Source organism: Erithacus rubecula (assembly GCF_903797595.1).
Source record: "Erithacus rubecula genome assembly, chromosome: 23".
Lineage (NCBI taxonomy): Eukaryota > Metazoa > Chordata > Aves > Passeriformes > Muscicapidae > Erithacus > Erithacus rubecula.
In genome coordinates, this window is record NC_136675.1 from 4,884,581 (window position 1) to 4,911,923 (window position 27,343).

The 27,343-nt window shown below is 62.6% G+C and overlaps 1 protein-coding gene across 1 annotated transcript; it reads left to right on the plus strand.

Moving 5' to 3' along the window:
- Positions 1–567: 567 nt before the first annotated feature.
- DLGAP3 (DLG associated protein 3) lies at positions 568–27,343 on the plus strand. The gene is made up of 12 exons (XM_079325457.1): positions 568–839; positions 15,934–16,016; positions 18,583–19,663; positions 20,576–20,778; positions 21,281–21,347; positions 21,451–21,685; positions 22,177–22,517; positions 22,627–22,712; positions 23,385–23,809; positions 24,037–24,128; positions 24,324–24,467; positions 24,840–27,343. Exons 3-12 carry the CDS (start codon positions 18,638–18,640, stop codon positions 25,056–25,058), a joined length of 2,838 nt encoding a protein of 945 aa, XP_079181583.1. The 5' UTR covers positions 568–839; positions 15,934–16,016; positions 18,583–18,637; the 3' UTR covers positions 25,059–27,343.

Consider the following 27,343-nt stretch of genomic DNA (forward strand, 5'->3'; position numbering starts at 1 on the left):
GCCACTCCCTGCCCAGGGCTATCCTGGCACCCCAGGGCTATCCTGACACCCCAGGGCTATCCTGACACCCCAGGGCTATTCTGGCATCCCAAGGCTGTTCTGGCACCCCAAAGCTATCCTGGCCCCCCAGGGCTATCCTGACATCCCAAGGCTATCCTGGCACTTTGGGGCTGTCCTGGCACCCCAGGGCTATTCAGGGACTATCCCGACACCCCGCTGCTGTCTCAGTACCCTGTCCCTGCACTCTGCCCCCTCCCTGGCAGGCAGTGTCCCCCCGGACAGGTGTGGGTGACAGTCCCAAAGTGCCCTCGGCTCCCTGGGTGATCCAGGGGGATGCCCACGGGTGGGTACCCCTTGTCTCGATGCCAGTCCAGCCCCGCAGGGTGCCTCAGGGGATCCCCACGGGTGGGTACCACTCATCCCGGCAGATCCCGCGCCTGCAGCATCTCCCCGGCCCCACGTGCGGCCGCCCCCGCTCTCCCTCCCGCTCCGGGGGTCCCGGGGCGCCGGGAGGCGGCGGCAGAGCCGCACCGGAGCCATTTGCGCCGCCGCCGCCCGCTCTGGCTCCCGGGGAAAATCCACCGCCGTGTCTTGGCGGCGCCGCGGCGGCCCCGCTCCGCTCCCGCCGCTCCGCGCCCGCCCGCGCTGCACTGCGGGGCCGCCGCCACTCGCATGCTGCCGCCCGCCGCGCTCCCACGCGCGGGGCGCCGGCCCGGGCCGAGCCGGGACCAGCCGAGCCCAACCGAGCCGGGCCGGGAGCAGCCGGGCCGGGGGCGGCCGCGCCGGGCCGTCGGGGAACCGCCCGGGAGCCGCCGGAGGATGTAGGAGGCGGGAGCGGGGTAAGAGCGGCGGGGGCGGCCCCGGTGCCGGGGGTACCGCGGTGCCCAGCGCAGAGTGGGGGACGGTCCCCGATGGCCGCGGTGCTCAGCCTGGGGTGGGGGGGAAGCGGTCCCGGGGGTCCGCGGTGCTCGGTGAGGAGGGGGGCTCTCACCAACAGAGCACCGGAGCCGTGCGGAACCGGCCCCGCGGGAACGGGACGTGTCACCTGCGGACCCATCCAGCTCCGAGCGGGGTGTGCTGGGGGGGATGGTGGAGGAGGGAGCCGGGGGATGGCCGGGGGCGTCTCACCGGTACCGTGGTGCTCAGCTCCGCCAGGGTTCCCCGGTGGGTGGGGGAGAAGGGGTGCCAGCGGCATCCCCATCTCCTGCTGCCCGAGGCACTGGGGAGGGAGGCACAGCCCGCAGCCCCTCCAGCCTTTCCTGGATGGCGACGCCAGCCATCCTGCTTTCTCCTGCTGCGGAGATCTCGGGGCAGGCCCAGGACCCCTCCCCAGTCCGGTGGGCTCCCCCTCCCCATCCTGCCGGGGGGGGCTGCGCTGGCAGTGAGGACCATGCCCGGCCGGGTGCCGGGAGCTGGCGTGGGGAGCCAGCCGAGCCGTGCCCATCACCGTGGTCCAAGCTCCATGGTCCAACCCAGCCTGGGAGGCAAGCAGAGCTTCGGGGACCCCTGTCTGGGTGCTCCTTCCTCCTGCTGCCTTCCTTCCCCCAGACCTTTGGGTTTTCTTGGAGGAATCGGTCTGGTCCCTCCGTGCTGTGCCAAACCTGCAGAGCAAGTTGGCGCTGGGACCGCTGGTCTCTGTCCATCCTGTGACATCCAGCCCTGCTTGTCACCTCCCTCGTGGGGTCCACAGCCGATCCCTGCCTGTCCCCTGGCCAGGAAGGGGGGACAGAGCCCGGTTGGTGTGTGCTGGTTATCCCTGTGAGGATCCAGGCTGGGAGCAGGCAGCCTTCCTTAGTGTAAATTGGAGCAGGATCCAGTCAGCAGTGCAGATTCTCTGTTAGGAGATGGATGCAATTTTTTGGTCTTTCTAGGTTTCTCATCCTTGTGCTCCCACTGACCCCCCCAAAAGCATTCATGGCTCCCAGCCCTTGAAGACTCTTCTCTGAGCAGAGATGGGGCAGGGGGAAGGCCACAGGGAGATGGGCATGGCTGGAAGGAGCATGTCAGCCCTTTCAAGCATTATTACAGTGCTGGCAGGGCTGGGAATGCAAAAATAGCCATCAAAGTGACCATGGAACATCCGAGCCTGGAGGGGGCCCTTTTGGCTGTTGGGGTGGTGGGAGCTTTGATGTGGGAAGACGTTGGTGTGAGCCAATCTTGGGGCTGCTCTGGATGTTGTTACCCCACTGAGCCAGGTCACCAGGACCAGCTCCAGGCATCCCTGCTCTGGGGAAGGGGGTGACAAAACCGTGGTGTCCCCCCTTCAAGCCTGGGTGAGATGGTGCTGAGCTCGGTGCCCAAATCTCCCTCCTGAGTGCCAAGGCTTGTGCCACGTGGGCATGGAGGAGCAGCCCCCAGCCTTCTCAGTCCTCCTGCTGGGCCTGGCTCCCAGCAGCTGGGGCAAGACACGGGAGGAGTGGAGGGTGTTGGAAGCCCAGGCTGGGGGGTGCTTGGAGGGGCCCTTCCTTCAGCCTCCCCATCAGTAGCTCAGAGGCAGAGCCCTGCCAGCACCTGTGGGGCACAGACTCTGTGTGGGTGGCTGGGGGCTGTGCTGGTGTGGGTCTCCCCAGCTCTGCCCACCCTCAGGGTAGGATCAGGCCCTGAGCTGGGGTCTCGTGCCCAGGTGGTGCTGCTGCGGTGGGGGCTGGGGCTCCAGATCCAGGTTTTGCAGACGCTCGCATCTCTCCAACAAGCTGAGCCGAAACCCTGGATCCCACCCAGCCAGAAATTTGGATCTGGAGCCAAAGGTGACTCTTGGCCCTTATTGCCAACATGGACAAAGCTAAAATCTGGATCTGAGCAGAAACAGGAGGAGCCTGGATCCAGCGCAGGGGCTGAATGTGTGGCTTGTGCTCCTTCTGGCCATCAAATTGGATTTCCTGAAATAGCCTGTTGAAGACCAGAGCCCAGCAAGGAACCGAATGACAGGTCACCAGGGGTGTGGAAGCCCCATCACGATCCTGGCTGCCTGCTTCAAGACGTTGGCAGCCAGCAATAATAGTAAAATACGGTGCCATTGCTGGGAGAGCAGCGCAGGAGAGCTAAGAATAGCAGGAGAGACGTGCCAGCAGCAGGGGACTCACGGGGCGGGCGGGGGCCGGGGGCTGCAGCTGGACCTGTCCCCAGGGACACCCCGGTGTGGGGTGGCAGCTCCTTGCAGCAGGGAGGACATTCCTGTGGTACAAGTGGCACAGGGCATGGCAGGTCTGCGGAGGGCAAGGGGAGAGGGATGTGGAGAGGTGCCTGGTGCTGCAGACCCTGTGTAGTGCCCCTTGAGCCTGGCCTCTGGGCTTTGCTATCCCCAAGAATCAGGTGTAAAGCCTGCTCTGACAAGGTGGCTTTCAGATTGCGGCCATCTCAATGGCCCTGTGATGCCTGGTCCTTTCTACAAGCAGCAGCACGGGGGGGACACCTGGAGAGCCATGGACAGGGCAGACAGCTCAGCACTCACCTCCTGCAAACCAGGCAGGATTGAGCTCCTTCTGCTCGCCCTTGTCCTGCTTAGCAGCTCATTCCCAGAGCTGTAAAGTGTCACTGGCAGGGGGACAGAGAGGGTCTGGCCACCACGGGTCCAAAAGCTGAGCTGTGGGGAGGCTGGGCTGCTCTCTGTCAGCTGCTGCAGCACATGGCAACAGAGCAAGTGCCCATTGGATTAAGGAGAATTAATTTGTACCTTCCTCATTTCTGTGGGGCCAGGGGTGCTGCAGCACCCGGTGTCCCCCTCCCACAGGCAGCTGTGCTCCTGCAGTGCCTGTGTCAGTGCCTCTGCAACCTGCCCTCAATCTTAATTAGATTTTCCACGTCGCCCCCCAGCTCACTCCTCCCCAAAATGCTGGAGCAGGAGGAAGTCATGACATGGTTTCTAATCAGCTTCTGAATTCAGATTCCTCTTGGCTGTCGTTGGAGGCTCCCCACAGCCTTTGTTTGGTGCTGCCTGAGCAGGGTCTGCCCTGTGTGTCCCCTCAGCACCCCTGGGAGCGAGTGGCTCGGCAGCTGGGACACACTATGGAAACACGCTGATGTTTGGTGACAGCAACTTGAAGAGCACCCCCAGCACCCGCCAACCCACCCTGTCAGCGAGGCAGCCTGCCCGCTGCCAGCTGGCTCTGATGGGCACTGTGGCTCTGGCTGCTCCTGCCAAGCACTGGGCACAGTGCTGCTGCTTTCCTGGGGTCCATTCTGCATCGCTCCCGCGTGTCCGTGCAGCTGGTGTGGGAGCTGGGCACTGTGCCCCACGGCTGCTCCCGGTGCAGCTCCACTGCAGCCAGTGCCTTGCCAGGTTTGGCTCTGCCTCCGGCCTCTAGACCTTGTCAGCAGCGAGTTGTGGCTCTGAGCAAAGCCAGGGGATGCAAACAGTTCCCAGCGCTGCCATGCCCCAATTAATAGCCTGTGAATCACGATGCTGTTGGAAGAGCAGATGTTTGCAGCGTGGTTGCCAGCGCTCGGTGTTTCACCAGGAGTCTGGTTGGCCCTAAATCGGCAGCTCTGGGCAGTGATGGGCCCTCGTTGTCTGCCTGGCCTTCTCCTGCAGGAGGATCAGGAGCTGCTTGGGCTGGGAATTAGCTGAAGTTTTTGGTGGGCAGAGGTAAGGGGGAGAGCAGCCTGTCTCTGGGCATGTGGGGGTGCTGTGTTGGAGTGAGCGGACTACAAAAGCTGAAGGTATGGAGTTCCATTGTTACAGTACCTGCTGATTTCCCATTCTTGGGGAATCTCTCATCTTCCCAAAGGGATGCAGGCACTGTGGTGGCACAGCAGGTGCTGAGGCACTTCTTTGGGTAGGGTGAGCTCGTTGGTACTGGGGAAACACTGTAAGCCTTGGAAGTGGCTGTCCCTGCTGTGGTTGGTGTCCCCAGACGTGGTGTTGGGGTGAGACCCCATGGTGATTTGATGCACCCCAGGTCTGTGCCATCTGTGCAGCTGAGCTGAGGGATGGCCTCAGGTTTGATGTTTTGTGTCATGACACCCATCTGCCTCAGGATCCCCTGGGCCCTCTCTGGGTGGGGACAGCCCCATGGTAGGGGAACCACATGGCTCCCATACAGTGTGTGTGGGGAGCTGGTTGGAGGCAAGGACTGCACTCAGGTGCCTGTGGGGTGCAGAGGAGTGTGTGGGTGTGGGGCGCGTGAGACTGTGAGTGGGAGCAGCCAGGTGCACGTGGCCATGGAGTCGTCCAGGTACAGTGATGCTGATCCAGTGTGTGAGCAGGGCCAGGTGTCTGTCCATCCATCAGTGTGCAGGGCTGCATGTCCATCTGGCCTTGCAGGGCCGGGTGTCCGTCTGGCCGTGCGGGGCCGTGTGTCTGTCTGTTCATCAGTGTGAGGGGCTGTGTGTCCATCTGGCCGTGCGGGGCCGTGTGTCCGTCTGGCCGTGCGGGGCTGTGTGTCCGTCTGGCCGTGCGGGGCCGGGTGTCTGTCTGTTCATCAGTGTGAGGGGCTGTGTGTCCGTCTGGCCGTGCGGGGCCGTGTGTCCGTCTGGCCGTGCGGGGCCGGGTGTCCGTCCGTCCATCAGTGTGGCTGCGTGTCCGCCTGCCCGTGCGGGGCGGTGCGTGGGCGTGCGGCGCTGCGGGCGTGGGCAGCCCTTTCCCGGGGGTGCGTGTCGGTGCGCGGGGGTGGCCGAGCGCGCCGGGGAGCGCGCGTGGGTGTGTCCCCAGCGCGCGGGGGCGACGGCTCCGCCACCGCCTCTCGCCTCTCTCCGGCTGCACGGTGCCGGTGCCGGTGTCGGCACCCGGAGCGTGGCCGCCGCCGCTGCGCTGCCGTGGGTGGCCGTGACCCCGGGGACGCCTCCGGCCTCGCTGCGCGGCCTGGCCGCGGCATGGGCAGCCCGCAGGGAATTTGCAGGATCAGAGGGAATCCAGCCGCTGTGCCGCTGCCATCCTCCGACTCCTGCCGAGCCCAGGCCGGCAACTTCATGGCTTAGCAGCGGCGGCGGTGAGTGGGGTGGTGGGTGGGAGGGGAGAGGGCCTGGCTGCGTGCAGGAGGCTCCGTGCCTCTCAGAGCTCCGGTTCTGGGAGATCCCTGCTTTGTGCCCAGCTGTGCCAGTCCAGCGAGCCCCCCCGGCCCGAAAAGAGCGGAGACCCACAGCCGTAACCCTTTCACGGCCGAGTCCTCCTTCCTGGCAGCCACGTTCTCGCCTCGATGTGCAGCTTGTGGCTCCCGGGCAACCCTCGCTCAGATGAGCCTCGGCACAGCCGGGAACTCACCCGACCGGGATGGGGAGATCCCAGCTCCCGTTCCCTGCGGAGCTGGGCTGGGGGCTGTGTGCGCTGGGCCGGGAGCTGTGCGTGCTGCGGGGGTGCACCAGGGCTGGGGGCTGTGTGTGCTGCAGGGGGGTGTGTGCTGGGGCTGGGGGCTGTGTGTGCTGCAGGGGAGTGTGTGCTGGGGCTGGGGGCTGGGAGCCGTGAGCATTGGGGGAGGAGGTGTGCTGAGCAGGGACTGTTCACTGGGGGTGTGGGGAGCAGGGCAGGGCTGCGCCTCCGTGTGTGCAGGGTCCCCTCTGTGTGTCTGTGTGTCTGTGTGTCGGTCCGTGGATGGAGCCGGGGAGCCCCAGCTCTGCCTGCCAGACGGCCCCGCTGCCGGGGAGAGGCACAGCCGGTGCCGACATCTGTGCTTCGAGCCCTGCCTGTCTTCAGTTCGCTCCTTGGCACAGTCACAGTGGCAGTTGGGTCCCTCCGTACCTCTCCATGGTTTCCCCCACCGCCCTGCCTCTCCGTGACACGAACCTGTATCTCTGGTGTGTTTTCTTGGAGGGGAAACTGAGGCAGCAGGGAGGGAAGCAGCAGAGCCCTCTCCAGATCCCTGTCATCCTGAGGCTTGATCCCACGCCTCACCTGGCTTGTTTTTCCCTGCCAAGTGATGCCAAGAGCCGGGGGGAAGCGAGGGCGTCCTGGAACTCAGCTCCGGGCTGTGTCTGCCCGGGGCCCTGGAGCTGCCCAGCTCCTCCTGCCCTGTCTGGCACATCCCTGGCCTGGGGCTGTGACAGGGCTGGTGGCGGGGCATGGCTGTGGCACATGTTGGGCGGTGTGGTGACACTGGTGGTAATGGTGGCCGTGGTGGCAGTGGTGGCAGTGGTGGGAGTTTATCGTGGTGGGACTTTGTAGTGGTGGCCATGGTGGCGGTGGTGCCACGGCAATGGCAGTGGTGGTCACAGTGACAGTGCTGGCCATGGTGGTGGCCCCGGTGGCGGTGGTGGCGCTGGCCATGGTGGCTGGAGGCGAGCGCTGTCCGCGGTGCTGATCCCCCTCCGCCTTTGCCCGGCCCCACGCTGCGGGTCCGAACCGCAGAACGAACCGGCCAACGAACCCTAACCCGACCCTCGCTCCCCCTGGGGGTCCCCACGGGAGCGCCGGGGCTCGGAGTCCCCCCGCTTGCCTGGGGACGTCCCGCCCTGCCCCTGACCTTTGATGTGCGGCAGCTCCAGACAGGGCTGATGGGACGGGAAACCAGCAGAGCTGTGTGCTTGCCACCCCACGCCCTGCCCGCCGGGCTGGGCACAGCCTTCCCTCCACCGGGCTCTTCTGATCGTCCCGCCGGGCAGGTCGGACAGGGACGGGGTGTTGTGAGTCGGGCTGGAGAGCGGGCAGGGCAGGGCACGTGGGGACACGGGCCACCAAGGCTCCATCACTGCCTGACGGGTTTGGGACAGCCAGGGAGGGGCTGCCGGCCCTGCTCGGTGCTGGCACAGGTTGGCTGATGTGAAGTGTCTGGGGCAGCGCTGCTGGTTGGTGACACTGTGCTCACCTCGGCCCCCCAGAACCGTGTCCCCAACCGCAGTGCCGGTGTCACTGCTCCCAGAACAAAATGTCAACCCATGCAAATGAGACTGCGGGAGCGGCTGATTGAAGGGCCCTGCCCCGCCCCGGAGTTGCAATCAAATATGCAAATGGCTCCCGAGGAGGCTAGTGAAGGCTATTAATAGCGGGGATGAGGCTGGGAGAAAGCGTGGTGCTCCTGAGGGAATGAGCCTGGGGATGAGCTGGTTCCACTTGTCCCTCTGCCCAACGTGTCCCTCTGTGCAATGCCCTGGGCAGTGACAGGTGTCCCTGCAGGGAGCCCGTGGGCACCAGATATTGCTTTGGCCACCATCACCCTTTGCAGGGCAGGTGCTGCCCGTGTGCTCACAGCCCAGTGTCCACAGGGAAACAGCTGAAAAACCTGGATTGAGATTTCAGCCCTGGGGAGCCAAACCAGGAGGGATGAGGTGCCCAGGGGGACCTGGGCTCTGCGAGGGGGTTCCTGTGGCTCAGCCTGGGCAGGGAGCTCAGGCTGGGGCAGCTGTCACCATGCTGGGGTAGGGAGGGAGGAAGGTGCTACCTTTCCCTCCGTTGCCATTGAGGCAGAGGATATCCCTCTCCTGCCAGCTCCAGTGTGAGCACAAGTCACTGGTGGCAGCCACACTGTCCCCAGTGTGCCCAGCCAGCCCAGGGGTCTTGGTGTTCCTGGCCTCTGCTGCAGCCCCTCACCCCATCTCTTGGCTTTTGGGATCCAGGAACCATCTGACCTTTTTTTAGAAAATCGCGGAAGTCAAGATGGAGTCAACAGTAACTAATTATTTAAAATCTGAAACTGGAATAATTAGCCCAATTAACAGTCTCAGGTGACGCCTGATTCCATCTGATAACGGCTTGGGGAAGAGGGAAAGTAATTAACCTGTCAGCCTGACATTTGTAGGTCACCACCAGCTCCTCATGATGTCGGGGTGGGCACAGGGGTGGTTTGGGGGGGTCCCATCTCTCTTGGTGAGGGGGGTCTGCACCTTTTGGGAATCTCAGTGCTGGGAGGGGGCTGTGGGTAACCCCAAGTGCCACCTGGGGGAGGTGGCCTGGGGGCTGCTGGCTGGGGGACTGGGGTACTGGGCAGGAGGATGGGCTGGGTGTCCTCCAGAAATGCCACAGCCAGTCCGCTGGTGAGGAGGCACCTGTGGGCCTTTAAGGTTGCTGTGGAAACGGGGCTGCTCGTTACCAGGAGGAGCATCCTGCTTTCCAGGCAGGGCCCCCCCATCCCTGCGGGAGGGGACCCCCACCCCGGGCACCTGGGACTGCACAGGCGCCCGAATCTGTGGAGAGGCACGGAGAGGGCATGGCTGTACACGTGCCTTGGTGGCCTTGGGTGTGCAGTCCCCTGTGGCACAAACCCCTCAGCCCAGCTTGCCCTTGGCATGGCTGGTGGTGCCAGGCAGGGCTGGGCATGCCTGGACATACCTGGGCACGCCTGGACCCACATGGACACATCTGGGCATCCTGACCTGCCCAGCCGTGCCCCCATGCCCCTGGGGACCCTGTCCTTGCACCTTGGCTGGCACATGGACCCGGCCTGGCACCGGGGCTGTGCTGCCTCCCCCCTGGCAAAGCACGGGGGCCACGGGGAGCAGAGTGTGCCGAGGCAGAGCCCCCCGGCCACAGCCCGGTGCCACGCTCATCTCTTGGAGTTTTAATGAGGTAAATTGTATAAAAAGCTCTGTTTGCCCTAAATGTCCATCCCTGCGTGAAGCTGCTGCGGCACAGCCCGGGCACACCCTGGGAGCTGGGCAGGGGGCTACGGGGCTGGCCACACGCTCCCGGGCTGGGCACGTGGCAGCGGCAGGAGGAGGAGGAGGACGAAGGCGGTTTAGCACATTTGCAATCATTTCCCTCCTCCCCCCCAAGTTTACAGCTTACCTCAGCGGCTTATCAGCCTCCAATCTCATTAAATCAGGCAAATTGTAGCATCTGATATTTTATGGAGATTAAGGTGTGCACCCAGACTCTATAATTATCAGCAAGGATGTATTTACAATACCTTGTTGCTAGTAAACAAAAAATAACTTCAGATCAAAGCTCTCTTACAGGGGGATAAATCTGCCCATCGAGCCCCGCTGCGGCGCACGGCGGGGAGACACCCGGGGTGGGTGGGCATCGCGGGGGGACACGCGGGGGGCGTTTCGGGGATGTCCCCGCTCCCACGTGGCCGCTGCGAGTTCCATGTGCTGGATCCATCCCCAGGGTCTCCCTTGCTGCCATTTCCCATGACAGCCCGGCTGCACCCACCCCTCCAGCCGCGGCTCCAGCGGGGATTTCCACCCCAGGGACCTCCCTGCTGAGACGAGTCCGGGATTTATCGGCACACGTGCGTTGCCCCTGGATTCCTCAGGGCGGTGGGAGTGCTGCGGATTCCCGATGTGGTGACGCTGGTTTATTGCTGCCTGGAGTGGATTTATCCGTGCGGCAGGGCCCGGGCTCGCTGCCGGTGTAAATCACCACGGCACGGCTGGCAGGAGCCTCAGTGCTGTGCCTGCATCCCGGCAGGCAGCCCTTGCATGTGGCAGCATCCCTTGGCATCCCTGTGGCCAGGCTCCCTGCAGGACCGTGTGTCCCACACCACAGATCAGCTGCCCCTTCTCCATCTCACTCTTGTGCCCACTGAAATGAGAATAAAATGGTGATAATGCTGCAGACGTCCTCTGGAAAGGGCTCTGAGGCAGATGAAAAGCCCTACTTAAGAGTGAGGCCATTATTATTAATAACTCGGAGCAAGGCTGTAAATTCAGCCGACACAGCTATTACGGGAAATGAACCTGCTCCCGTGCTGGATCACAGGCTGCCAGGTGTGGGATGGGGATGGGCACAGGAGAGCAGGGCTGGATGGCCCCATGGCTGCTTGCTGTCCTGTCCACAGCTGGGGCAGCTGGCCAGAGGGGGCAAGAACACATCTGGGCTCTCTGGGATGATTTCTTGTCTTTTCTGGGATGGCTGGAGGTGTGAGGGAGGGATCCTGGAGCACGGGTCTCCTCCCAGTGGGAAAGGAGGTGACTGAGCTTTGCAACAAGGCTGAGACCTGGCCCAGGCTCAGGTCAGGGGTGATGCAGGGTGTGAGGAGCATGGGCAGAGCTGGGTGCTGGGAGAGGCCAGGATGGTGCAGCTGGGCTGAGCCTGGGCTGGGCAGGACCCGCCGTGGCCATCCTGGGCTGACTGTGCCCATTTGGGGAGTGTCCAGGGCAGTATCACACCTTGGCAAAGGCTGCATTAAAACAAAAATAACCCGGAGCCATTCAGTGCCCAGTGCCTGCAGCCAGGCCAGCAAAAGACAAAGCTGCCATGGCTTCCATTCCAGCAGGATTACTTCACCTCTGGCACTCCCACCCCTGAGGGGTGCCCAGGGTGACAGGGCTGGGCGTGGGGTGGGGCAGGGGGTGCCGTGGGGGTGTGCAGTGCCATGAGGGTGTCACGGGTGTCACGGGGGTGTGGAGCAGCGGCCATGGGCTCGTGGTGCTGCCTGTACCCGACTCAGGAGCTTCTGCGGGGGAACGAGCTTTGATATAAATATCTTTTTGCTCAGCACACGACCTACTTTCCAGACAATGCCATTAGCCTCCCGACTCCCTCATTCATCTTCTGCCATCCTCCCCCAGCCTGCCCTGCAGTGGCACCCGCGCCAGCACCGCTCACCAGCCGTGGAGTGGTGAGCCAGGATGGGCACCTGGCACGGTGGCACCTCGGGGACCCCGTGCTGGGCTTGGGGCCAGCCAGCAGCCCCGTTCTCACAGCTGGCAGGGGGCTGTTGCTGCCTGTCCTCTGTCCCTGCTCTGATGTTGTAGAAAGTGCCTGGGTCCCCTTGGGGCTTTCTCCACCCCATCCCACAGGATACTGGGATCAGTGTCCCTCCCTGCTGCCTCCAGCCCCATTCCCAGCAAAGTCCATGCCCTGGGTGGCAAACAGCCTCATCCAGAGACATCCTCACCCAGGTACATCCTAGTCAGGGAGAGGGGAGCACAGCACAGCAGCCACACTTTGGCTCAGGGCTGGTCTAGGGACAGCATGTGGGGCCAGGACCCCTCCTGAGCACCCCCAGAGCATCCCTGGTGCTGGGCCCACACACGTGGTTCCCCCAAGGATGATCCCACAGGAGATCCCACGTGCTGGCAGAGGCTGTGCTGTGCACTTGGCAGCCAGTGAGCAGCTGGTGGGATGAGGGGCAGGTTGGGCAGAGGATGCCCAGTCCCACTGCTGTGACAATGCCCAGCCCCTCTGGCTCGTGGGGATGGCCCTACACCAGTTTTCCCCCAAGAGCTGGAAACACCTCTTTGAGCCCACCATCTGCACACCTCTGTGCACCCCTGGGATGAGCCCCCGCTCCTCCCCTGCATCTAAAATTAAATATTCAATTTGTATTGCTGGTAAATCCTGCAAATCTCTTTCATCTCTAAGCTGTTGTAGCAGGAATATCAGTGGTGTAATCTCCATGGGGGCTCGTCCCTCTGCCCTTCACAGCTTCCTGGCTTGGACCACGCTCCTTTTTCCCCACATTTCTCTCTGGGATGCTTCTGGTGGAGAAGCAGGTCTCCAGTGCCAACAGCAGAGTGACCCATGGCACCATTCTGTGGGTGCTGCTGGCTTTAGGGACAAGGGTGTGCATGGTCCCAAAATTGTGATGGAGGTGCTCTTGGCCCAGGTGATCCAGGTGGTTCCACCAGAGCATCCCCCACACTTACACTGTCCTCACTCATCAGCCATGCCCCCCCTCCCCTTGCTCTATCCCCGCGCTAAGAGCATTGTGCAGAATTATGTATTTAAATATTTAGGTTTTCATCAGCTTTGCAAATTAAGCCCATCCATTAAAGCGGCAGTTTGGGTCCTCTGCTGGCGAGCTGGGCTGTGCCGTGCCTCAGGCTCGTGTGCTCATCCCAGCCCTGGCCCCAGGGGATGCAGCCTGGGAATGGGACGTGATGGCCCGGAGCATCCCTGCTGGCACAGGGACAAGGGCTCTGCACTCTCCTGTTCCTGGAAACTCCAGCCCCTGCGGCCCCTTGGGAGGGGATGGTGCTGTGGAGGGAACCGGTTGGGGTTGGTTTTATTTGGGGTTGGAGCAGAGAGTGCCGCGTGCCAGGGAAAGTAGGATGAGGAGCAGTGCTGGTCACAGGTGAGAGCCCTGGCTCAGCCTGGCAGGAGCAGAGCAGGGGTGGCAGTGCCAGCCTGCTGGGGACTCGGTGGGACTGAAGCTGGGGGAGGAAGGGTCAGCCTGCCCAGGGGTTTGGAGGGAATGGACAGGAGATGGCCAGAGCTGTCACTGCTGCCACCCTCAGTGCTAAGGCTGTGCTGCCCCGAGCTCACCAAAGAGGCTTTGGAGTGATCCCTGGCTTAAGTCATTACACAGCATGGCTGGGGAGTAAGTGGCTCCTTAAACCTCGGCAGCATGGCCTAGCTGGTGGCACCATGTGGGTGGGAGAGGAAAATGGGGGTGATGGGAAAATGGGGTTCACCCAGCACTGCTACCAGCCCCTGGCACAGCTGCAGGGCCTGAGGGGGCTGCCATGGCCCCCAGCCCCTCTGGCACAGGCAGATCTAGCTGCTGGGGGATGCTGGAGCCCCCCACCCATCTGGGACACTGCTGATGGCTGGAGCAAATGCCCACGGGAATGTGGGCAGAGCCCCCAGGGTGAGAGCAGCACAGTCCTTGCTTGTCCCTTCCCTTCACTGCAGGTGGACATCAGGCTGTGGTCACTCCATCCCCAGTGTCACCTGCATGTCCCCTTTTCCCACCAAGCCCTGGCAGGCACGGCAGGAGTGTTCTGGCTGCCTCTGGCCCCGGGCAGCACAGGCAGATGTCGAGCGTGTCCATGGGAAGGGAGCTGTCCGTGGGCATCACCGCTGATGGGTGCTCATCCATACGGCTCAGTGCCCACAGTCCTTGTGCCAGCTGGCACGGGCTGGGGTCCCTGGAGCCCTGCCTGCCCTGAGGGTCCCTCCATGGTGGTTTCCCAACTCACTTGGCTGTGCTCCTCTGGCAGCCCGTGCCCCACGTGCCGTGTCCTGGCTCCTGTGGGCAGGATGAGCATTGCTGTGGGGCCGAGGGGGCTGGAGGTGCCTGTGCCATGGGGCTCCTGACTTCTCATCCCTGCCAGCCCTTCCTCTGCCTGCACCTACACAGGGATGCTGCCACAGCACATTCCCTGTGCCCCCTCTGTCCTTCTCAGCCAGCTTCTTGGGATCTGGCTGCTTATCGGTGTTCCCCATCCTAAAGATCTTTTGAAGATGTGGCTCTTCCACCAAGGTCTGGTTTGGGATGGAGCTCCATCTCCTTTGCACACCCAGCACAGAAGCATGGCTCTTGCCCCCAGATGATCAGGTCTGGGGCTGGGGTGTGTGCTGTGCAGGGAGGGGGTTCCTGTTCCCCCGTGGTGGCAGCAGCCGGAGTCAGTGGTGCTGTGGCGGGAGTCCCGGCGCTGGCGGCCGTGCAGGGATCCCTGGCAGCCGGGCGCGTCGTGGCCGTATTTCCTCGCTCTGCTCCAGGAGTAATTGCTCAGATGGGGACGTGGGGCAACTCCCATCCCTCTCCCGGCGTGGTAATGAGTGAAGAAGAGTCAAAGACAAATGGCTCATTAAGAAGCAGTGCTGCATTGCAGGATTTTTCATCCCACCAACCGCTGCATCAGCAGAGGCAGCACCTCTCGCGCTCGCTCTTCCAGCCCTGGAGAAGGAGCTGTCAGGCAGCTGGGGCTGGTGCCAAAATTAATCATGTGCTTAATAACGTGCCCAGCCCGTTGAACGGCCTGTCCTCAGCCTCCTGGCGTGGGGAGCGGGGCGGCTGCACCGGGCTGGAGCCCTGGGGCACTGTGGATTTGGGGTTGGTGCTGGAAAGTGGCTGTGCTCAGGGAGAAGGGATGAGTCAGGGCAGGGCTGAGCCAGGGGAGATGCCCCCAGCCTCGGAGTGACAGAGCCCCCCAGACATGTTGGGATGTCAGGATCCCCCAGATTTGTTGGGGTGTCAGAGCCCCTCAGCCCTGCTGGGGTCCCAGCCAGCTGTGCTGGCTTCTGTGGCCTTCTCAGCAGCCTCAATAAACACCTTCTGATCCACTCACGTTTGCAATTCCTCAGCTTGTGTTCATCTTTCATGACTTTTTAAAAATCTTGCTTCATCCCTTTTTTCCAGCGGTGCCTGGTTGGATCCTGCCCCTCACAGCCCTCTGCAGGCAGTGCCTGCCTGCAGCTGCTCTGTTCTCTTTTATTAACAGTAATTGGTTTTGATTTCCTGATTGCAACCAGTGTGTTTTCTGTGATCTTTGCAACCTGCTCACACTGTTTTCCTCTTTCCCTTTTCCCCCTTCCTCCTTTTCCCTTTCCTTTTCCTCTCTTTCCCCCTCTTTCCTTTCTTACTCCCTTTCCCTTTCTTCACATTTCCCCTTTCCCTTTCCCCTTTCTGTGCTAAATTAGGTGATCTCTTACTAAGCCCTTCTTTTCTTTCCTCCAGGCTGAGTAAATTTTACTAATTCAACCTCATAAAATAACAGAGCAATTAGTAATAAAATAAAATGTTTGCTTTCCACAATCCTTCTCGCTTACAATGAGCTGGGAAAGAGTAAATAGATTAAAAGCATGGTGGAAACGACCTGGCGGTATTCCATATTTATTTTCTTCCGACGACCGTAGATCAAATTTGTTCAGCCCCTAAGTGGGAAAAACACTTTATTTTATTTTTTTCCCCGGCTCCAGCTCGGGCGCTCACGCTGCGTGTTTGTTCTCTCCCGCTTTCATCCCAAGCCATAAAGGTCCCCAGCAGGACCCAAACCAGCAGAACCTCGCATTAATTTGCAGAGCTGGAAGCAGGAAAAAAGTCCCTTTGGTGATGCTGGAAAGCTGGGGTGGCAGGAGGAGGCTTTGTGGAGCAAGTGGCCGGATCAGGAGCAAATGAAAGTCGATGGCGAGGTGGCCGCTGGGCTGGCTCTGGCACCCGCTGGCAGGGAATTGCATAACAGGATGGGACTGGGGATGGTTTTGGGGCTAAACTGGGTGAAACACGTGGCCGTGGCTGTGAGGAGCTGTCCCCATTGCTGTGCTGGTGTAGCGTGGCCTCAGGGGACGATGGAAGGCTGGGCTGATGAAAAATACACAGGGAGGTGGCTCAGGCTGGTTTTGGGGAGGAACACCCTTGCTCTGGCTTCATCCCACTCCTGTTCCTCCCGCAGAGCCTTCTGCCCCAGGGATTCCCAGCGTGGAGGAGCTGCTGCTGGCGGGACCATGAGGACAGCATCCCCCTGAGCGCTGGGCGGTGAGTGCCACCAGCAGGCTCCACTGGGCTGGAGAAGGACAGGACCCCCTGAGTGCAGGGCCATCACCCCCAGCTCTTGGGGTTAGACCTGGAAGTGTTCAAAAACCCAGTCCTGCCCTGTGTGTCAGGGTAGTTTGCAAGATCCAGACGTTGTGGTGGGGTTTTGATGTCCTCTCACTTCCCCACTGGTGTTCCTGGAGCTGGAGTAAAGATGGGAGGATCCTGGCTGCTATGGGGTCCCAGGGAAGCTCAGGCTCCTGGTGGGTCTGTCCTGAATCCCTGTAGCCCTGGGTTTTGGCACGGCGCTGCCTCCAAGGCAGGGATCTCATGGGGCAGCTGCTGGGAAGTGGAACTGCCTCTGCCAAGTGCTCCTATGGGAAATCAGGCAGGAATTTCAGGATGGCCTGGAGCACCAGGAGCTACAAGCCCCTCTCCTCCCTATGCTGACCCTCACCGTGGGGAGAGACATCAGAGAGAGGTGGTGGTGGGGAGCCACTGGTGGGAGTTTCTCCAGGCACTGGATGCAATAAAGGCAAGGAGTGAGTTATTTGTAATGGTAATTATGCTCTTCCAGTTTATCCTAGCACATAATTGTGTGGGCGGTAGGTTCCCACTGGTGGTAATTACCCTGGTGTTAAATGGCACAAAATTCAGCTGGGCTGAGTTTTTCCCCCTGACTTAAATCTGTGCTTTGGTGGCACAAATCCCTCCATCCCAAGGGCTGCTCAGTGGATTGGCCTTTGGAGAGACTCAGCTCCAGCTCTCGGCCATCTGCCCATGAGCCACGCTCTGGCTCGCTGCCCCAGTCCCATGTGCCAGCCTGCCCACTGGGACAGGGAGAGGAGTGGTCTCAGTGGCCTCTCCCATCACTTGGCCATTCCTTTTGGCACATGAGCAGGGAGACCCTGAGCTGCGCTGCCTGTGCTGAGCCCCACAGGCTCCCTCCCAACCCTTCTCCATCCCGAGGACGCCCTTAGGGATCCAGGCTGGTCCCTGGGCAGGGTGCAGACTCCTGTGTCGCCTTGGCGAGCTGGGACACGGATCCTCCACCACCACACGTCCCCACCCGCTGCCGGCGCTCCGCGGGTGCGGGGGAGCTGCGGCGCTGCCTCGCCCGCGGTTCCGGCTTTGTTGAATTCCTGCACCTGCGGCGCACAAAAGCCCGGCGGGCTCGTGCTGACGGGCTCCGCAGATATTTTGACTCTTTCTTGCCGCCGCGGCAGCAATATTTGGATCAGCCGAGAGCTTCCCGCCCCGAGCAGGAGATGATAGCTCAGCCCGCAGAGGCAGAGCTGGGCTGGGAGCCTGTCTGGCTGTCCGTCCTTCCATCCTGCTGCTCGGTCCCAGGGCAGGGAGGCAGCTCAACACACACTGCTGCTCCTGCTCCTCGCAGCAACTCTCTGGGGAGGGGGAGAAGCGTCTTCTGTACCAGCTGCGCCTTCCGTTCAGCAATCAGGGAGCTTTGTTAGAGCAGGAGCGGGATCTGAGGATGGGGAGCGGCGCAGGATGGAGCCATTCAACCTCAAAGCTGGGAAGGAAGGTGGTGGTGGCTTAGGGCAGATCTGTTCCCAGGGCCCTGTCTGCTGCTCAGAGCCAAAACACCATCCCTGCCTGCCCCTACATCCCTTGGGTACCTCCAGTTGCTCTCTCCTCCAGTGCTGCTCAGGGGCACAACCCCCTCCCACACAGCCCTGGCCCTCCCTCGTTTCCATCTCTGTGGTCGAATCCCCATGTGCCACAGGAAACGTCCCACGGTCACCTTTCCCTGCAGCCAGTCTGGGAGATGTGCTGCCTGCAGCACCCTGCACAAATACGACAACGAGAGCGTTAACGATGCCTGTTAATTAGCTGAGATACTCTGGAGAATAAGTAATTTCCTCATTTACAGTCACACCAAAGGCAGAGCCTTTGAGGGGCTGTAAGGCACCCAAACTTCCATGGGTACAGGCGGCTCTGTCTGCTGACAAAGGCTCAGTCTGGCTCAACACCGTCCGTCCTCCTGCCCCTCACACAGCACAGTCACCTCTGCTCCTGGCTCCTCATCCAGAGGGCTTGCAGGGCAGGAGAGCCCTGGATCGTGGGTCTGTGTGGGGCTGGATGGAGACATCAGAGTGAGCCCCCCCTCGCCCCGCGGCAGCTCATTAGTGGCGCTGTGAATTGCAACGGCTGAAAAACTCAGCCAGAGCTGCTTTCTGATGGAGAAACACTTCATAATATTTGGTGTTGGAGAAGAAAACAAGGATCTGCTGGTGGCAGTGTGTCCTCCCTCACCGTCTGCAGGCCCTGCTGCCTGCATTGCTGCTGGCAGCACCTTCTCCTTCCCACTGCCCTCTCTGAGCATCTGAGCTGGGGGTAACCCCGGTTGCCTGGTCCAGGCACTGTGCTTCTGTCACCACATGGAAAGCCAGGATTCTGGTGCTTCACAGGGCCTCACCCAAGGCTGAATCATCTTGCCCTAGAAACTTCCCAGCCTTCTCAGCTGGTTTATGTGAGGTAGTCCCAATATTCTGTTGGTGGTGGGGGTGCAGAGGGGATCTTAACACTGTGCCTGTCCCTGTCCCCACAGATGAGCCCGCAGGGGCATCCCTGCAAGATGCCGAGGCTATGGGGCGGGTGCTGAAATGATGAAGGGCTACCATGGGGAGCGTAGCCAGACACAGCCCTCCTCCGGCCACCGCTGCCGCTGCATCCCAGAGGATTGCGAGCACCCTGCCGACTGCATCCCGCACGGCCCAGGGGGCCGGCCGCCGTACCTGCCCAGCCCCAGCGAGCCGTGTTCCCTGGAGCATCCCCACTGCCCGGCGCGGAGCCCCGGCGCGGCCAGCGAGTGCCCGGGCGGGCCCCTGAGCGAGCCGCACTCCGCCAGCGCCAGCAGCACCTTCCCGAGGATGCATCACGCGCAGCAGCCCTACGACTCCTGCGACGAGTGCATGGCGACCGCCCACCCCGCCAGCAAGATCAACCGCCTGCCCCCCACGCTGCTGGACCAGTTCGAGAAGCAGCTGCCGCTGCACCACGACGGCTTCCACACGCTGCAGTACCCCCGGGCCGGCGGCGCCGAGCCCCGCAGCGAGAGCCCCAGCCGCATCCGCCACCTCGTCCACTCCGTCCAGAAGCTCTTTGCCAAGTCCCACTCCCTGGAGGCGCCGGCCAAGCGGGACTACAACGGTGCCAAGATGGACGGCCGCGGGGACGGCTACCACCACCACCACCACCACCACCATCACCACCACCACCACCAGTCCCGCCACGGCAAGCGCAGCAAGAGCAAGGACCGTAAGGTGGACTCCCGGCACCGGTCCAAGATGTTGGGCTGGTGGAGCTCCGACGACAACCTGGACAGCGACAGCAGCTACATGGTGTCCGGCCGGCACGCCACCGACCAGGGCACCCAGTACTGCGTGGACGCTCCCGAAAGTGCCTTCAGAGACTTGACCTTGAAGAGTCTAAAGGGCGGCGGGGAAGGAAAATGCCTGGCCTGTGCCGGCATGTCCATGTCTCTGGACGGCCAGACGCTCAAGAGGAGCGCCTGGCACACCATGACCGTCAGCCAGGCCCGTGAAGCCTATCCCAGCGCCGGCGGCACCGAGAAGACCTTGATGCTTCAGGAAGCAAAGGCCAAAGACAGGGCGTACCAGTACCTGCAGGTGAGGGGCTGGGCAGGGTGAGGGAACTGGGGCTGACTGCTGTGGGGTGAGCCAGGGCTGCAACCTTCCATCCAGCAGCCTGTGGGGATGCTCCAGCTCTGCTCCGTGTCCCCAGCGCCTGTGCCTCATTCCCTGGTCCTGTGCCAGTCCCTGCTGTCCCCTCAAAGCTCATCTGCTGCCTCCTGCCCTGTGCTGGATTTGGGGGTCAGACCAGCTCTGTCAGCTGAGGGCCACTAGCAGCCCTGTGCTTGCTCCCTTCTCACTGCTTTTATCCTGCCTGTGTGCCTGGCTGGGTGCCACTGCCTGTCTCATCACTGAGCTCCCTTCTAGGTCACCCCCCTTCCAATTAAAAGCTAATTAACTCTTCTCTCCCTGTCCTGGGGGAAGGAGACAGGGAGCAGCAATGCCGTGCTGGCTGGGGGTGGGGGTGGCTGGGCCCCATCTCCACCAGCAGCGGGGCCATCGGGGCAGGGTGCTGGCCCCACCGCCCTGGCCATGGGCCCCAGGGAACACCATCCCCCTGCCCTATAAGGACCCCGTGGTGCTGGCGTCAGCAGCACGTGGGACTGGTGCCCGATACGTCAGGCGGGTGCTGTGCTGCCATGGGTGGGATTTGGCCCAGACGCTCCTGCCAGGGGGGCCGTGAGGTGGGAGCTGCTGCACCGCCTCACACTGTGGGAATGGGGAGCTGTGGCTGTTAGGAGGGATCAGCTCTCCTGGATTTTGGGACTTTGCAAAGGGGTCAGAGCCCCCAGGGTCTATCCCTGAAGCTCTGGGATGCATGGGGAGGACAGGGGAGCTGGGCACACGTGCTGAGTTTGGGCTGGACTTGGGCTGGCAAGCGGCTTGGCTCTGCATCCCACCTGTGCGACCCTGGCCACCGCACCCTGCCACGCTTGCCTCCCGCTCCAGGTGCCGCAGGACGAGTGGAGCGGGTACCCGGCGGGCAAGGACGGGGAGATCCCGTGCCGGCGGATGCGCAGCGGCAGCTACATCAAGGCCATGGGCGACGAGGACAGCGCCGACTCGGACATCAGCTCCAAAGTGCTGCCCAGGGCGGCCACGCGGCGGGACAGCTACCGCCGCTCCTCCAGCGCCGACCAGGCCAGGACCAAGTAAGGGCTGCTGCCTCCCAGCCCCGTCCCAGCACTGCAGGCAGCAGCGGGGCCACGGGCCAGGGCTCCCTGGGAGGACAAGTGGCATGTCCCTGCTCATGGCATTGTCGCCACTCACAGCACTGTCCCTGCTCACAGCTGCACTCTCCAGTGCAGCAGCACCGAGCCCTGTCCCTGCTCTGCGCCAGGGCACTGGGGGGGGACATGGCTATGCTGGGCTTTCTGGGGGGATCTGCTGCTGCAGCCACATGCAGACTGTGGGGAGAGGAGGCATGTTCAAAGGGAGGTGACTGAGATGTGCTCCAGTCCCAGTGGGTGACAGTTTTGGGGGCAGCGAGGAGTGGGGACTGCAGCAGTGGCTGGCGGGAGAATCGCTGTGGCTGAGTTTCCAAATGCTCTGCTGGAATGTGTTGCTTTTGGTGCGATCCCTTCTATTCCCACTGTCTCTCATTAGGTTTGCAAGTAGGCACTATTCTGATTCATATATCTGTAACTGTCCCAGCTGCTGCACGCCACCGCGAATGCTCCCGCGGGGACAGAGCTACGGCCGCTCCTTCACCACCGGCCAGGTACGTCCCGTGGCACAGGATTCACAGCCTGGGGCAGGGATGTGCTGGACATTGCTCTGAGCATCCCTTGCCTTGGCTCAGCCTCACCCACCGCTCTCCCCAGATCAATGACGAGCTCAACCACCAGTTTGAGGCCGTTTGCGAGTCGGTTTTCGGCGAGGTGGAGTCGCAGGCCGTGGAGGCACTGGACCTGCCCGGCTGCTTCCGCATGCGGAGCCACAGCTACCTGCGGGCCATCCAGGCAGGCTGCTCCCAGGACGACGACTGTCTCTCACTCTTCTCCATGTCGGCCCCTCCTGGGCCACCCATCACCAGCAGCATCCTGAAGCCCAGCACTTGTGAGTCCTGGGGGGTGGTGAGGGCTTGGCCGCGTGAGGGAACCCCACATCTCCCTGCCTGCACACCTGGGCACCTGCCAAGGGCTGCTGCTGCCCTTATCCTGGCCCTCAACCTCTGTAGTGCCCAGGATGGGGTGTGAGCGTCCTGCTCGTCACCCAGTTACAGTCAGGGGGCTGCTCTGTGTCCCCAGCACCCATTTGCCATCCCCTCCTTCCCTCCACTCCCATCCCCATCTCTGCCCCTTGCTGGGTGCTGCAGCAATGCAGCCAGTGTGGGTTTGGGGTGTTCCCTAATCCCAAAACCTGGTCCAACAGCCTCTCTGAACTCTGGCCAGTATCTAACCCAGCTTAGGGGCAAACCCTGTGGGGCCATGGTCCCCGTGCTGTGGGAGGAGATGGGCAGCACTCCCCGGGGCCCCTGTTCGTGGCGGGAAATGAACAAATGTCTGTGTTTTCACGTGCCTTTTCATCCTGCGCCTCTCCCACAACAGCCTTCAGTTACAGAAAAGCTCCACCTCCCATCCCTCCAGGAACCAAAGCCAAACCTCTCATCTCTGTCACGGCGCAGAGCAGCACCGAGTCCACCCACGAGAGCTACCTGCCCAGCGAGGTCGCCCGCAGCCCGGCCTGGTCCAAAGACGCAGCGGCGCGCTGCAACTCGGCCGAGAGCCTGGAGAGCTCCAAGGTGCCGGCCGTGGCCCTCGACCTGCCCCCGGTCCAGCCCCGTGCTGCTCCCAAGCCCTCCACGCTCATCATCAAGGCCATCCCAGGCCGGGAGGAGCTGCGGAGCTTGGCTCGGCAGCGCAAGTGGCGTCCATCCATCGGCGTCCAGGTGGGCTCTGCAGCTCCCTGTGAGCTCCTCGAGTGGTGTGGGCCCATGCTGAGCTACCACACTGCATTTTGGGGCTGCCCTCCAGCGCTGTCCCTCTGCCCCTTGGCAGGTTGAGGCCGTCTCTGACTCGGATACGGAGAGCCGGAGCCAGAGGGAGTTCCACTCCATCGGGGTGCAGGTGGAGGAGGACAAAAGGTACAACAAAGGACTGGGTTGAGACCTGCCACAGTTCCTGCACTGAGGCATTGGGTTCCCGGGGGCTTCCTGAGCTCTGCACACCACCCCCACCCCACCCTCTCCCCTCTGGCTGAAACCCCAGAGCTCAGCACCATTCCCATCCCAGGCTAGCTGCCCTAAGCTGGGGCAGGATTTGGCCTTTCCTTTATCCTTGCTGTTGCCCCAGGAAGGGGCTGCCCTATTCCTGCCCTGTGCTGAGTCTCCTCTGCTGGGCTCAGCCCTTAGCTTTGAGCCCACGCTGGGTGCAGACGAACCTTCGGGCATTTTTGCAGCTAACTATGACATTTTGGCTGGGATGGGAATGCCAGGTGTGCCAGAACCTGCGTGGCCCGCGGGAGGGGAGCTCCGGCATTGTGCCCGTGCAGCCTGGTGCACGCTGCTCTCCATCCTTGGTCCAGTGCTGGTAGCCATGGAAACAGGCTGAGAGCAGAGGAGATGAGGGACTGGCAGATCGCAGCTGCTCAGGGTTGTCCCTGTGGCCCTGAATGCTCCGGGATCCACCCCGGCATCCCCAGCCCCATCCTACCTGCGGGCAGCCCGCACCCTGCCCCCGCCGCTGCGGTACCTGGCGCGGGGACAGGACAGTCCCTGCTGGCCGCCAGGGTCCCCACGCTCTCCCTGTCCCCGCAGGCGAGCGCGCTTCAAGCGCTCCAACAGCGTGACAGCGGGCGTGCAGGCAGACCTGGAGCTCGAGGGCTTCACCGGCTTGGCCGTGGCCACCGAGGACAAAGCCCTGCAGTTCGGGCGGCCCTTCCAGCGGCACTCCTCGGAGCCCGAGTCGGGCCGGCAGTACGCCGTGTACAAGACGGTGCACACGCAGGGGCAGTGGGCGTACCGCGAGGATTACCAGCTGCAGTACGACACGGTGGAGGTGCCCCGGCGGGATGCCTGGATCGAGAGGGGCTCCCGCAGCCTCCCCGACTCCGGCCGCGCCTCCCCGTGCCACCGCGACGGGGAGTGGTTCATCAAACTGCTGCAGGCGGAGGTGGAGAAGATGGAGGGCTGGTGCCAGCAGATGGAGAGGGAGGCGGAGGACTATGACCTGCCCGAGGAGAGTGAGTCGGATGGGGTGTGGCAGCAAAGGGGGAGGCTGGGGGTCCTGCAGAGCTGGGGAGGCACGGTTATTATCCTGCAGTGCTCCCACCTTGGAGCATCTTTGCTGTCAAGGCTACAGAGGTTAGGTGAAGGCAAGAAACACCTCTGGTGCTAGAGGGATATAAAAGAGAGAACATGATGTGTTGGAGGGCTCTGAGCTGCTCGTGACTGTCTGCTCTCCCCCCAGTCCTGGAGAAGATCCGGAGCGCGGTGGGCAGTGCCCAGCTCCTCATGTCCCAGAAGGTGCAGCAGTTCTACCGCCTCTGCCAGCAGAACATGGTGAGTGTGGGCAGCTGTGCCACTGGTCAGCTGTGGTGGGGAGGGTCTCATACTCTCAACCAGTCACTATGGACCACCATGGAGGAGAGCTGGACACAGAGCCACCAGCACAGGGGGTCGGGGTGGCCCCATGGCCAGCAGAGCCAATGTCCCACCGATGAACGAGGATGACACTCTGTCCCTCTGTCCCCACAGGATCCCAACGCATTCCCTGTGCCCACTTTCCAAGACCTGGCTGGCTTCTGGGACCTCCTGCAGCTCTCCATTGAGGATGTCAGCATGAAGTTTGGGGAGCTCCAGCAGCTCAAGGCCAATGGGTGGAAGATCATGGAGCCCAAGGTAAGGGCAGGGCTCTGCCACTGGCACTTGAACCTGTCACCTCTCACTTAGAATCCCCAAGCACATCTGCACCCAAGCCACTGCTGGGCTCACAATGAGGACTGCTTTTAGCAAACCTTTGAAAAATAGAGGTGGGAAAAAATGAGGCTAGAGAAAAGCTGTTCTCCCAGTGATGTATCCCAGCTGCCTGCAAAGGGCCGGGCAGGGTCCTGGCGCGGGATGGATAAAGGGACGTGCAGCCCTGCCTTGCAGCCTGTGGGAGGGTCTGTGGAGCCTCTCAGCACAGCTTTGGCTTTAGCAGAGGCTGTGGCGAGCCCGCTGGGTGGCCCATTGCCGGGAGGTCCCAGCCTGAAGCCCCTGTTGTGTGCGCAGGAGGAGAAGAAGGTGCCTCCCCCGATACCAAAGAAGCCGCCGCGCTCCAAGGTGCACCCGGTGAAGGAGCGCTCCCTGGACTCGGTGGACCGGCAGCGGCAGGAGGCCCGCAAGCGACTCCTGGCAGCCAAGCGAGCCGCCTCCTTCCGCCAGAGCTCGGCCACCGAGAGCGCGGACAGCATCGAGATCTACATCCCCGAGGCGCAGACCCGGCTGTGACCGCAGCCTCCGCTTTTCTACCCGGACTGGACGGCGCGGCCGTAGCTCACTGTGATGGGGGGCCGCGGGGACACCCTGGGGCAGCTCTTGGCCCCACTCACAGCTTCTCTCTTTTCTATCTTAGCCCTTTTCGTGGATCCGACGGCGGGTGACCGCAAAGTCCGGTTCTGCCCCGTCCCCTTGCTCCCTCCCAGCCGCCCGCATGCCCCTGCCAGCCTCTCCTGGGGTCCGGGGCTCTCCCTCCCTCTGCCCTCCCTGGGGCTGTGTCCCAGCTTTCTGTCCCTTTCCCACTCCCCAGCCCTTCTGCACACCCGCCCCTGCATCCCAACCCAAAGAGAGGTGACCTTCAGCAGCCGGCGCCGCCGGGCTGGAGGGGAGGGGGCTGCAGGCAGGCCCCCCCGCCTCTCTGTACTCAGTGCAATCCCCTGGTGTGTGGCGGGGACAGGCCCCCAGCCCCTGCCCAGCTGGCACGAGGCTTTGGGACGTGCTGGGGACAAAGGGGTCCCCTCGCTGCTCTCCCCGCCTGCGGCTCAGGTGCCGTGGGGACCCAGGGCTCCCTCCCTTATATACATATATAAATATAACCCAAGGAATAAACCAGAAACTACACGTGACCAGCGCTGTGTCCTGCCTGGTGGGACGGGCCAGAGCAGCAGAAGCCTCCGGTCACGGCGAGCCGCCCCGCTTCCCTCGCACGGAGCATCGCCACGCGCTTCTCCCCTTCCTGCTCAGCCCTCCTTCCCCTCAGTCCATCCCTCATCTGTCCGTCCTTCCCTCCTGCCAGCCTGGAGTCCAGGAGCACCTCTGCAATGTGGCACTAGCCTGGGACAGGCAATAGTCCCCCCCGTGCCTTGCTGCAGGTGGGAGATGCTTCCCCAGTGAGCCTGTTCCCAACCTGCAGTGACAAGGACCACACCTGGGCTTGGCACCAGTGGGTGGGATGGGAGTGTGGACGTGGCCGGCAGCTGTCCCTTGAGTGTGGAGCTAGAGACCCCCTCAGGGGGTCACCCCTTCCCCCTGAGCTCCCGGAGCCCTGCGGGATGGGACACCCCAGGATAGGGCTGTCACGTACCTGATGTCTCTCAGGGCCAAAGGACACCCTGGGATGTGGCTGTTCCCAGCTCCCCCATCACTGTGCACAGAGCCAGGATCAGGGTGGAGAGTCCCCTCCAGGTGCAGAGCAGTGTGGAGGGGCAAGAGGCTGCATCTGCCTCATCCCTGTCCTCAACCCCGTTATCCAAGCATCCTGTCCCCCTCGGTGTCCCTTTTGGTGGCACAGGGGCGAAGACCCCACCCCAGTCCCTCACTCTGCCACGCCAGCAGCCCCACGCAGCATCACCAGCCACCCCCCAGGGCAGGGCCAGTGGGTGCCAGGGAGCTCCCGAAATCTGGGGCCAAACCTCGCCCAGGCCCTCAGGCAGGGCGGTGGGATCAGAGGCAGCGGGGGGAACGCCTCGCTCCTGGGGGTCCGTCGGTGCTAAACACCTCCGTGACGGCAGCACCCACCCACTCAGCCACCCGAAGCCCTTCCCCACTCCCCCTGCACCCCCAATTTTGGGATGTGCCTGGGAAGGGCCCCTGGCCCCCGCCCCGGCCAGCGCCGTGCAGTGACCGTGACACGTGGCTCCCTTTTTATTGTAACGAACCGCCGCAATTAATAAAGATGACTTTGGTTACTCCGGGCCAGCGGCCACCTCCCTGCGGGGACATGGCCGGCACCGGGCTCGCCTTTCACCTGTCTCCCATCCTTTTGTGTCCGGGGGGTGGGAAATGCGTGTCTGTGGGTTGGGAAATTGGTGACCGTGGGGTGGGAGAGGGGTTTTTGCAGGTCTCCTCGTGGATCTCCCCATGGAGATCTCGCACGGGTCTCCCCATGGGTCTCTTCCAGTGGAGTCTCTGCCTGTCTCCCCATGGACGTCCTTCTGTGGACGTCTCCCTGTGGATCTATCTCTCCCCGTGACTCCCCCTGTGACTCCCCACGTGAGTCTCCCACCGTGACACTCGCTGTGACATCCCCGTGGGTGTCTCTCTGTGACACTCCTCGTGACTCCCGCATGACGTCTCCCCGTGGCTCTCCCTGTCAAGATATCCCCTGTGACTGCTGCTGGCTCTGACTCGTCCCTGGATTCTCCCCTGGGGCTCCTCCTGTGACTGTCCCTGTGTGTCTCCCGGTGGGTGACACCCTGTGACTCTCCCCAGGGGTCTCGCCCTGTGGGTGTCTCCCCGTGGCTCCCCCCGTGACACCCCCTTGTCCCCTGCAGGACTCCAGTCCATGTCTCCCCCGT

Bases quoted from the DNA above. Each gene is read 5' to 3' on its own strand.
- DLGAP3 (XM_079325457.1), top strand. From the start codon at position 18,638: ATGATGAAGGGCTACCATGGGGAGCGTAGCCAGACACAGCCCTCCTCC. The intron at 21,348-21,450 runs GTACGTCCCGTG...CGCTCTCCCCAG, and splicing joins GCTCCTTCACCACCGGCCAG to ATCAATGACGAGCTCAACCA. The intron at 24,129-24,323 runs GTGAGTGTGGGC...CTGTCCCCACAG, and splicing joins GCCTCTGCCAGCAGAACATG to GATCCCAACGCATTCCCTGT.